Here is an 11,862-nt window from a genome sequence, read left to right on the forward strand (position 1 = left end):
AACATTTATTTGACATCTCTAGTCGCTGTTCCAGATTTTAGACACACATATTATGCATTTTTAGAGATTGAACTACCCAACAGCATATAAATTAGTTAAAGTTTGCTTCATCTCATCAGCCTCAACATTAAACACTGCTTACATGTTAATACATCAATAATAACATCCCTGTAATATATATAATAGTCTTATCAGACTATATATCAGACGAGATATTTTGTTGATTAAACTGCACTTTTACTCAAGTAACTTACTGATAACCGTGTTGTTTTACATTGGGGATATCACTACTTCTTCCACCACTCTTCATCTCAGATCAGCCCTCTCTCCTGTTCCCTCCTCTAGTTCAGATAACGTGTCTAATGCAGATACTGAAGTCATGACTTTGTGTGGTAATTACACAGATAGAATGCCGTAAATAATTTATTCCAAGTGAATCCCAATACATTGCTTCGTAAAAGCAATACAACTTTACGTATTTAAAAAAGAAAATTGCACACCTACCTCTAGTAAAACACACCCATTAGCCACCACAAGAAATATTGCATTTAAAATATAGATTTTCTCAAAATCCATATCTTAATGTATTGTTTTTGAGCTTTTACATTTAAAGAGGTTTGTATATTGACTGCTCAAGTGTTAAGCAGGTACCTCGCTCTTCAGATTGGATGTGAATGATGTCATGCTTAAGTTTCAGCGACAGTCAAGCGATGACGTTGGTTTCACTTTGGGCAGAGCGGGTCTTTACGGGGCAGAGCGGGTCTTTACGGGGCAGAGCGGGTCTTTACGGGGCAGAGCGGGTCTTTACGGGGCAGAGCGGGTCTTTACGGGGCAGAGCGGGTCTTTACGGGGCAGAGCGGGTCTTTACGGGGCAGAGCGGGTCTTTACGGGGCAGAGCGGGTCTTTACGGGGCAGAGCAGTCCGTTAGGAGCTCTTGCAGCAGCTTCTCCGCTCCCCCTGTGCCTCGCCTTTGAGTCCGATGGGGCTGGAGAGGGTGACGGCACAAATGGAGCCGCGGGTCACCTCCCTGCTGGCCACCTTCTTATGAATCGCTGGAAACGATGAAGCAAAGATGTCAAGGTTTTGCGTCAGTGAGTCATTCAAAGAGGACGTCTTGATGACACGCTGCCTGAACGTACCTATGAGGACGTCATTGAAAGCATCTTCGACATTGGTAGAGTCCAACGCTGACGTCTCCATGAACAAGAGACCTCTCTTCTCTGGGTTGGTCCGAGGGGGGGGGGAAAGCAAGGAAAGCAAAGAGCGCTATCAGCAAACACAGACATATTCAAGGCACAATATTGACATTACGGAGCATTAAATACACTATTATCACAAGAAACCTTCAGACACGCTTTTATAAAAACCCAGTCGTATAACCGGTTCCTAACCGACCTGCGAAGTCCTTGCCCTCCTCTGTCGGCACGGTCCTGAGGGTATCCAAGTCTCTCTTGTTTCCCACCAGCATGACCACGATGTGAGGGTCTGCATGGTCGAAGAGCTCTTTCAACCATCGATCCGCGCTCTCGTAAGTCAGGTGCTTGCTAATATCATAAACCAACAGCGCTCCAACGGCTCCCCTGTAATACCTGAGAGCGGTGAGAGAGAGCAAACAGTTACGAGTTGCATCTTCTTCATCAAACTGGAAGCTGTGTGGTAATGGTGTGAAGGAGGTGCAACTATTAATCGCATGCAATCAGTGTTACTTAAATTGGCACGTGTGAGCAAACACTGATGTGAGGATTGTAACCGCTTCATTATGTCTTTATTACTCGTGTGTGTGTGTGTGTGTGTGTGTGTGTGTGTGTGTGTGTGTGTGTGTACCCACGCTGAGGTGATAGCTCTGTAGCGCTCCAGCCCAGCCGTGTCCCAGATTTGGGCTTTGATGGTGTAGTTGTCCAGCAGAACACTCCGCGTGCTGAACTCGACGCCGATGGTGGTACGACTCTCGTGATTGAACTCATTCTTAGTGAAGCGAGACAGAAGGTTGCTCTTTCCTACGCCAGACTCCCCTATCAAGACCACTTAAAACAAGCACAGACAGGAGAATCTGAAGATAATTCATTATAAATACTTTGTCTGATTAACAAATTACTGTGACATCCCATCAACGTGGCACACAGAGGCTGACTTTACTTTGTAAATCACAGGCGGTTTAAATATACACAGCACAGGAAAGTCTCTAAGTAAAACAGGAAATGTGAGAGAACTTGTTTGTTTAGCAGGTCAGAGGACAAATCATTGTCATCCAAATGAACAGACAGCCATCACCACCTCCTTTACGTCATTCCCTCTAGTCCCTCGACAACTTCTACAGAAGCAATCACACCTTAAGTAAACATTACTCACCTTTGAAGACAAAATTGTACAACTCATCGGACCCCATGCTGCATTTAGTGGCAAAGGCTTTCCTCTTGTGTTACCAAAGTAGAGAAGACAGGGAACAACGAGGACAAACTCACTCCGGTTAGAAACAGAGGAGAGAAAAGAGAGCAGGTTCAGCTGCTTCTACCTGCTTCCTTCTTTATCTGTGGATAGGTTGTAGCTCATGACTGAGGACAGACGGACAGGCCTGCCGATCCCTCGTCAGCTGACACCCAAGGGAGGGCTGGGGGGGGGGGGGGAGGAGAGCAGGTGGAACAGGTAGAACCACTGGCTAGTAATCAGGAAGAGACTCCACCCATCCGTTCATTGGTATGACAATAAGCCTAACCCAACAGGTGGATCTGTTTACCAGTACACAATGACATTTTGACACATGTCTGATGCCTACAGGGATGTGGGGAGAGATTTAATGTGGCCTGTGGTACTAATTTTAACTTTGATTGTACACGAGGAACACAAGCTAAAAACATTATGAATATGTGGCAACCAGCAAACTTTTAGTTTAGCCTCACATGGTAAAGGGTTGTCATTTCTTCTCACTGGTAAGATACTATGTCATGGTTATAGTGACTATGACAATCCAAAATTGGGTAACGCTGTATTTTACAGGTCCATACATAATTACCTAACCTTTAATTAGAGGTTTGAGTACTTACTACAGTGAAGACAAAATTCTACGGCCGTGAGAAATTCCATTAAAATAACGCGTCTATTTAAACCACACGTTCTACAGATTTACCTTGTAATTGATACCTATTGTCTAAGGACAGGTGCTGTGGTATTCTGTATGGATTCTAAAACTACTGAAGCAAATTAGTCATACCGGGCATGTAAATCAAATTGACATCGTTTCCAGAAACCCGATTTGAATTTAGGGTGACATATCGGTTCCTTTGTATGAAAAAATTTGGAAATATGATTCTCTGTAAATGAAGGGTTACCCATACGCAAATAAACATCTCACTTACCTCTCAATGTGACCATTTGTTACCTAAACACAGACAGTTTTTATATCAAACAGAAGCAGAACTGAATAACTTGATATTAACGTTAACGAATGGAAAGCTGCGACTCTCTCCTCCACGAGGCTGTAATCACCTGACACGGGGCGTAGACTGTTTTTGACCATGTTTTATTCTTCTTTAGTACAGTACTGTTAAAAGTTAGTTTCAACATGTTCAATTGTGAGATGGATTTTCTTTCTTCCAGCTGAGGTCACAGACAAAGCAAAGCTATAGAAGCAGTTGCCATGGTTACCACAACTACAATGCTGAGAATTTCCAAAAAAAAAAAAAAAAAAAAAAAAAGAGTAGGAAAAAAAGAAAATACAACCTAGAACTTGATTTTTTTTTCAATGCATGGTGCCACCACACCGTAATGGTTTGTAAAGCCTTTCCATTGTTTATTCATTTATTTTTTTTACTCACTTGATTTCAATGTTTATTTTATACGAGACAAATCATAATGATCTCTAGGTACTAACTGCACCTCAAAAAAAAAAAAGGAAAAAAAATGACAAAGAAGAATCAGATTAAAAGGAAACAAAAGCTTGCTTGTTTGTTTGTTTCATTTTCATTCTCACAGCGTCCTCTGCTTCGGAGCTGCTGCAATGTGATATTTGATTATGGTTACAGTCCTGGATGATGCGGTGTGGAATTTATTGGGAGTTTCTAATTAACCCACTGGGGGGGGGGGGGGGGTGTCTTATAGGGTAGGGAAGGACAGAAGGCACAGCAGTGGTGCCTCAGAAGGAAAAGACACTGTACACCCGTGAGTGGGCACTTTTATCTGGAATGACAAATTACAAGTTACGGTAAGTGTGGGGGGCGTCATTTATTTTACGAAGCACTTGCAATAAATAGTGAAAGTTGTTGGGCAAAAACAGCTATTTATGTAGACTCTCGAGAACGGGGTTTTAGGGAGGAATGGGGTTGAACATACAGACAAAGTGTCTTCCTGTTGGTGTTCAGGTTTACCGTCAGTATACCAGAAAATGTTCACGTATTGATTTGCGAGTTAAACGCGAACAAACTGCCTGACAACAGCCATGTGTAACACAGAGCCAACAGCCAATCACATCACATGGGTTTAATCTGTATTATGTAAATGTCTGCAACACTCGACTCCAGTTTTACGTGAAGAAAACGGTGAATGAAGAAATGGTTGGGAGTCCCTTTTCAGGAGAGGTTTTCGCTCCTTTCTCTGCACCAGAAAGCCCCTCAAGATGAGAGTGGTTCAGTCCGGCTCTACAGCAGCACTCTGTGACAAAGGTCTGGTTGGATGACGCCAAAAAGTATGGGGACTAGGGAATGATCGCAGAACAGATGTAGAATGAGGGTCTAACAGATCCTGCCAAGTGTCTTCTGTAAAGTTTGGGACAATACACTCAAATTTCTCTTGGTTCTCTGTAGATGCTGGGTGTGTTTATGAGTTAGGTGTGTATGTATGCACGTGTCTGTGTGTCAGTATGTACTGTATGTCTTTACGAGGGCTGTGAGCCCAGCAGTCTCTCGATAGCGGCATTGATGTCTCCTCCAGTAGCAATGAGGGCCTGAAGGTTGGCCTCGCGGTTGATGAAGCCCATGGCGCTCAGCTGATCCAACTGGGACTGGAACCGCACTTCTGGAGTCTGGGTCTACAGGGGCAAATTAAATGGAATAAATTAATGGAATTCAAAAAAAATCATACAGGTGTGAAAGATGTAATATCCGTGCATGTATGTATCTGTGTACCGTTGCACTTCCTCCTCCTACTCCACCACCTGCTCCAGCAAACATCTGGAGCATCTGTTGCATCAGCTGCTGCTGGGCGGCGTTTGTTCCTGCACTGCTTGGCGAGGAGGCCGGGTTCTCTGTTGGCATGCCCCCACCTGTGGGTATGCCAGGAACTCCACCTGGAACTCCTCCAGGAGATCCACCAGGTACTACACCAGGAATTATACCAGGAACTCCGCCAGGAAAACCACCAGGGAAACCGCCAGGAAAACCGCCAGGAAAACCGCCAGGAAAACCACCAGGAACTCCACCAGGAACTCCACCAGGAACTCCATCAGCACCTCCACCTGTCATCAAACTAGGCCAAAAGAAAAAACAGAGTTGGAAAAAATGTACCAGAAAAAGCAATATGTGTATATGTGTCTGTTCAAGCATACCTGGGCATAAGGCCTGGTGCTTCTGTCTGCAGTGTCTGTAGACCCTGTTGGATCTGCATTAGAGCTTGCATGGCGCGGGGATTGGTCATCACTGACAGGGATTCTGGGTTCTGCATCTGTAACCAAACAAGAGAGAGTGTAGCAATGACTTTACCAAACGTTCAACCGGGCAGTCCATTTACTGCAGCTAAAGAAAAGAAGGGCACACATGAGCCAAATGCTTGCCAAATGTCTGGATGGAATTTTGATCCACGTTTATGAGAAAATGACTTGCGGCTCATCGAAAGAAAAACAATTCTTAACTGGTCAAATCTTAACAAAAGCACATGGCCAATATCTATAATTCTCGAGAGAATAATGTTCAGCATGTGCAGATAAATATCTGTGCCAAGTTTTAGATGCTTGTTAATGGAGTATATGGCCCCCAATGGGCCAATCAGTGCCGTTCTGTATTTCTGTCATTGTGTCTTACTGGGGAAAATAAAAACACAGGACTGAGTTATCCGACTAAAATGCGTGTGTTACCTGCTGCAGAAAAATGGGCAACTGAGATCTGAACTGGTCTTGCAGCTGTGGGTTTCCAGCAAACAAGGGGTTATTCATCAAAACCTGTCCCAGAGAGAGAGACAGAGACAGTTAAGGTAATGTGTCATTCCACATCTGAGTGGATGTTTAAATTGTTTATGTATCAGCACCTTAGCTGTTGGAATAACAAAAATAAAAGCCAGAGTGTTCCCCGTATTTCATGCCACTGTGTGTGCAGCACTCCACTGTAAGGATTTTCTGGTGTAGACAGCATTGTTTGTTAGAACCCAACAAGTCAGAGCTGTGTGTTGTTGATTCTTTCTTAGAGTTCGCTGCAAATGAGCTCAACAGACAATCCCCTCTGTTGAGTATGCCGTAACGAGCTGGGCTTATTTGCCTAATGCACACCAGGCTAGAACCTATTGACATTTCATTACAGACTGCAGAGTTCAACATAATAAATCGATTCAATATGTGGTACACAATCTGAATAACAATGAGTTCTGAAGCAAGCTTTGAATCTAAATAACCAGGATTTGTACTTTAATATGACTACATCCTGTCTGTGTTTTCTGTACAGTGGGTGTGCATGAACAGTATCTGCGTTTGTGTGCACACGTCTTTCCTTTTCATACCTGGGAGGCCAACTCGGGGTTTTGAGACAGTGACTGCATCATACTGCGCATGTATGGAGCAGACAGCATGTTCTGCATCAGCTGAGGGTTTTCCGAGATCTGCTGCAGTAAACTCTGCATGCCCGGGCTGTTAAACATCCCTGCAACATACAGAAAAGAAAGGAGTTTATTCATGTATATGCATATATAGCTGAGTAATAAAACTACTTAGCAAGCAGGCGTATTGAAAACCACAACATGTCCCGTCTTACCATTGCCCAGACTGCCAGGATTGATGCCCAGAGGGTTGGACACACTGGGGTTGGTGCCTCCAGTGGTGGTCGTGCTTCCTGTGGGGGCCGCACCACTCTCAGAGGGGTTAGAGGAATTTGGTGCGCCCCATGGATTGGGCAGTGGCTCTCGGTTCTCTGTCCGTGATGGCTGCGCACCAGACTCAGAGTTCCCACCTAGAGCTGAGAATGGGTTGCTACCAAACTACAGAGAAAGAGATTGGACACATTTGAAAATGCAAAACAGTCGAAATATAGCTAGCCACATAAAGCTGGATAGTACAGCCAGACAAAGACGATTAACACAGTGCAAAAAAACAAGGATTTGATCAGGAACAATCCCTCCCAGATACCTGTTCCCTGGCAGCGCTGAACATGGGTTCCTGGATGTCTGTGTACATCCTCCGCAAGGCATTGTAACCTCCTGGGATGCTCTCCAAGTTGCTCAGAGCCCGGTCCTGGTTTCGCATCATTTCCTGCATCATGGCAGGGTTCCTGGCGAGCTCCATGGTCTGGGAGTTGAGATAAAAGGAGAGGGGATGCAAGTCAGTTGTAGTTAATTTTAAACAAAGGAAGATGAAAATGAAATGAAATGAAATAAACAGCGCAAAATGCAGTGGGAAACTACTGTAGTCATGCAAGTGCCCACTATCTAAGTGCCATTCAGCCCCTCTCCATTTCCTTTACCTGTCTCATAAGCTCGGGGTTGTTGAGCATGTGGGAGATCTCAGGGTTGCGTTCCATTAGCTGTTGCATCTGAGGGTTGGCCATGATCATCTGTCTCATCAGGTCTGGGTTGGACATCATGTTCTGCACCAACGGGTTCTCCATGATCTGAGACAGCATCTCTGGGTTGGACATGAGCTGCCTCTGCATCTGCTGCTGCAACTCCATGAAGTTAGCCGAGCCCATGCCCAGTCCAGCCAGACCGCCCAGGTCACCGAAGCCAGCTGAGGGATGCCAGATGGGTGAGTGATGGTAACAAACATTATCTTTGTGGAGCTGAACTAATAATGGGTGAATGTAAATGTTTACACACAGGTGGACTCACTCAGTATGTTGGGCGTCTGTGTGGGTGGTGCGGCAGTGCCAGTGGAGCCTGCTGTGGAGGAGGGGGTTGTACCTGGACTAGAGGTGGAGGTATTGCCTGCTTGAGTGGAGGTTGAGGTGCTACCGCCATCTCCTGCCCTACAGAGATCATTTTTAGGTGTATGAGAAAGTCAGTACTTGTGTAAGCTGATAGTATTTACACATTATTGATACAGTTAACCACAAATTTGCTTGAGTGATAATTTAGCCGTACTTGTGTGCCGTCTTTATGACCAGGTGAACCGTCAGGCCATCCTTGATGCCGTGTTGGCTGAGGCTGTCGCCGTCCTTCAAGATCTTCCCTGCAAAAATCAGAACCAACTGGTCCTGTTTGGCTTTGAACCGCCTCGAGATCTCTTCTTTAAACTAAAAGAACGGCAAGAAATGAACAGAGATTAGATCAAAAATGGGAAAGAAGGTTTCCAAGAAGGTCCTCTATACTTATCCTATTAGCAGTGGTCTAAACACTCCAAATCTGCCAAATAACAGTTACTCTTTGACTATTGTGTGAAGCACAATTGGCACAGAAAACAGTCTAATCCTGAAGGAAGCGGCTGTCTTGTTACATTCATTTTCACAGTGAATAAAAGGGTATTTTATGTTAACACTGTACTCCAATGAATTATGTGTAGTGACGATATGACCATAAAGTCAAGTTTTAACATTTATATGAATTTTGATAGCTGAAACAGATGGGATAGATCCACCCACCAACACAAGATCAACAGTAAAATATCTTTCAAAATTCACTTAAACAGAAGAGGAGAAATGTCACATTAGTGTTCTTGTCGTTGAATTAGTTGAAGCTGGTCGGGACTTTTTTTAATTGTTGTCTCTGTGGCACCATTCATATGTAATTGTTAACAGAGGTTTACTGTTATTTTCATTTTGTGTGAACATTTGAACGACTAGCACCCACTTTGTAGCAGCTGATAAGGATCCAAGTACAGAGAACAAAGAATGCCGTTATTCGCATAAGTCCTCATCTTTAACAATTTCACAGTAAACATAATGTGCGTCTCAGATAATGCAAAATATATGATGTATATGAAAACACAAAGCCACATGTAACGTTAGATAAAGATGGCAACACACACTTGGAAGTGAGGGATCCAAGTCCAATGTTTCAACATGAAACACATGTAAATATATTACAATGAAACACACACAACCAGACAAAAATGGCGACCACATGAACCTACATGGATTGCATGGTTTCACTGCAACACGTCGCCAAGCCAACACTAGCTCTGGGGATCCTGTATATTCCCCAGAAAGCTGAATGACTCAGTGGCAGCAGTGAGAATGTTCTAGAGTGATAGCGAGCTTTAGCATCTTTCAACGCTCTCGAGCTGAAATAGGAAATGAAAGCGATTCAACACATCCTCCATCCAAAACCACTTCCATGGTTCCGGGCCATTATTGCTTGAACGCAACCTGTCAGCTGACACTTGTTTGGCTACAGTTTAGTCAGCTAACGTTGGCTTAGCTTGCAAAGCAGAGTTAGCTAACTAAGCTAGCTAACTGTTAACCGTTAGCTGGCTAGCCGGTTAGCCATTTCAAGTATTAACGTGGTTGTATCTCTCTTTTTGATGTTAATAACGTTAATAACACCGAACAGTGGTTTCACCAAGCAGTAATACTTTCACTACACACAACCTCTTTGATTTCACACACTATCAGTTAGCCGGTAAGAGTGACGACGAATGCTACCACGGCTAACTAGCTTCCTAGCTGAAGTTGTGGGCAGGGGCATGACGTTAGAGCTGAACCGCACAAGCAGCTCCCCACATGCGAAAATTGACAAACCTGAGTGACAGACGCATCTTCTGCGATGGCGATTTCTTCTTTGTCTTTAGGGGTTTTTACTGTGACCTTAATAATAGTTCCCTCCGATGATTCAGGTTTATTATTGTTGTTATTACCAGGATCTGCGGCGCCTTGGTCAGCCATCTTTATTCCGCCGATGGAACAGCTCGGGTCTGGCGTCAGCTTCCGGGTCATAAAAGGTCAAACCCTTTTTCCAGAACGAATCTAGGAGTGCTCATGTCTGCTGCCTGGTCATCTCAAGCACGAGACGGAAAATGTGTTTTCCTCCTGAATTATATTTTGTTGATACAGTGTTATGTAATGTTTTATAAAGAAGCCGCCCGGTAGATCATGCGGTCATGATCAGGTGGTCTTGAATATTGTGATGGCCATTTTCAAAACTTAATAGACTCATCTTTTGATTCATTACTTCATCAAAAATATAATTGACAGATTAATCGATAAGGAAAATGATCATTACTTGAGGCCTCAAAGTAAAGGGAAGTCAATTTTACCTATATGGCCCAATATCACAAACTTTACAATCTGTACAGCATACGACAAGCACTATCCTCAATTCAGACAACAATATCCAACCCAATTTAGGGCATATGATTAATATCCAGTGTTGATCTGTCATTTCCACACTCACAGCTTTTACTGACTCAGAGGAGACATAATTTCCTCTTTTTACATTTTGATCAGTTGCTTTGTGACAAGTATTACATCATTCTGTGTCTGCATCTGTTTAAATTATGGTAATTGCCTTGAATTTTTGGAAACCAAATGTCCGTAGTATGTCATGTTTTGTATGTTAATCTTTTGTCGATTCAAGACAACATTTGACTTAATGTGATTGTGTGTTTGTGGTAGATAGACAGAAAGAGAGAGAGATACTTTTTACTAACTAGATATTAATTTCAAGCCCTATAGTCTGTAAAGTTCATCTCAGGATATATATATATGTTATATATATATATTTGATCTTAATTAAGACAATCCTAAAGTAGAGGTAGAGAGACGCTGCCACTAGAGCGCTCCCTCTATATGTGTCCCTCCACACTGCCACTGTGTGACAGCATAGAAAGAAAAGTGTGTGTTTCAGCATGTTGCATTGACACAGACAGTCCTGCATACCTATGCATATCCCCAATTCTAGAGCACACCATTTACAAAAAAAGAAAAGAAACATGGACCACCACCCCTTTCCCTCACAAACCCCACACAGACACACACTCAAATGTACAGGGTCACATGCACTGTGACCCCTACGGTGTTTCATTCAAGTGCATCCCACACAGGGAGACCAATTGCGGAAAGCATTCTGCTTTCATCGACAGAAAAACGAGGGGGCAACTTTTTGGTTGTAGTATTGTCTGTGACTCTCTCTCTTTCCCCCAAAGTAAGCAACAGCTCTCCCTCTCTCTCTTTTCCCCTCCACCCATTTCTATCTTTACCTCAGAAAGGTGGGCAGTAAAGAGGGTGCATTTCCAGAAAAAAGGTAAGGGATCAAATTTCAGGGTGTTTCTTGTGTGTATCCTAGAGCAATACATTTTCACATATGATGACAGTCATTGGACAGAGGCTGGCAGAATCAGATCAAACCTCATTACAGCTGAACAAGCACTGGTGTGACATGAGGCTTGGGAAGGGAAACAACAACAACAAACTGCAACATCATAGCTTTCACTGTGGTTTAGCTTTGCATCTGTTCAACTAATAGTGATGGGTCCACTAAAGAAGAGGTAAATAATGCATGTTTGATGAAGAGTTTGTTGAGTATGCTATTTACGAATCAGGGGGTTCAAGCAACTGTAAATGTGCTTGTTACATGCTCGTATATGAAATGTTTCTGTTTAGATGTTTGTTTCATATTTTTGTTGTTGAAATGGCTTCGTCATTGGCTGGAATCATGTGTGGTTTTCAAACGAATCTCCAAAGGACAATCAAGATTCACCATCACAACCCTGCCAATCATTTGCAAAGTGTTGGCAGAATA

The 11,862-nt window shown here is 43.4% G+C and overlaps 2 protein-coding genes across 2 annotated transcripts; both read right to left on the reverse strand.

The window, feature by feature from the left end:
* Positions 1-410: 410 nt before the first annotated feature.
* LOC306791465 (ras-related protein Rab-25-like) lies at positions 411-2,525 on the reverse strand. The gene is made up of 5 exons (XM_079288189.1): positions 2,350-2,525; positions 1,829-2,024; positions 1,396-1,589; positions 1,140-1,220; positions 411-1,052 (listed from the first exon to the last, which is right to left on the reverse strand). The coding sequence occupies exons 1-5, from the start codon at positions 2,384-2,386 to the stop codon at positions 925-927; spliced, it is 636 nt and encodes a 211-aa protein (XP_079144315.1). The 5' UTR covers positions 2,387-2,525; the 3' UTR covers positions 411-924.
* A 976-nt stretch (positions 2,526-3,501) lies between these two features.
* Positions 3,502-10,058, reverse strand: LOC306791458 (ubiquilin-4-like; the record flags this gene model as incomplete). Its single annotated transcript, XM_079288176.1, has 11 exons — positions 3,502-5,020; positions 5,118-5,457; positions 5,537-5,652; positions 6,062-6,145; positions 6,697-6,836; positions 6,948-7,170; positions 7,319-7,477; positions 7,653-7,915; positions 8,017-8,153; positions 8,269-8,420; positions 9,864-10,058. The coding sequence occupies 11 exons, from the start codon at positions 10,056-10,058 to the stop codon at positions 4,868-4,870; spliced, it is 1,962 nt and encodes a 653-aa protein (XP_079144302.1). The 3' UTR covers positions 3,502-4,867.
* Positions 10,059-11,862: the final 1,804 nt, after the last annotated feature.

The sequence above is a fragment of the Melanostigma gelatinosum genome, assembly GCF_949748355.1.
Source record: "Melanostigma gelatinosum genome assembly, chromosome: 17".
Taxonomy (NCBI): Eukaryota; Metazoa; Chordata; class Actinopteri; order Perciformes; family Zoarcidae; genus Melanostigma; species Melanostigma gelatinosum.

Excerpts from the sequence above, each read along its gene's own strand:
- LOC306791465 (XM_079288189.1), bottom strand. The coding sequence starts at position 2,386 with ATGGGGTCCGATGAGTTGTACAATTTTGTCTTCAAAG. Across the intron at positions 2,025-2,349 it reads GTACAATTTTGTCTTCAAAG|TGGTCTTGATAGGGGAGTCT; the intron begins GTGAGTAATGTT and ends GCTTGTTTTAAG. Across the intron at positions 1,590-1,828 it reads TACAGAGCTATCACCTCAGC|GTATTACAGGGGAGCCGTTG; the intron begins GTGGGTACACAC and ends CACCGCTCTCAG.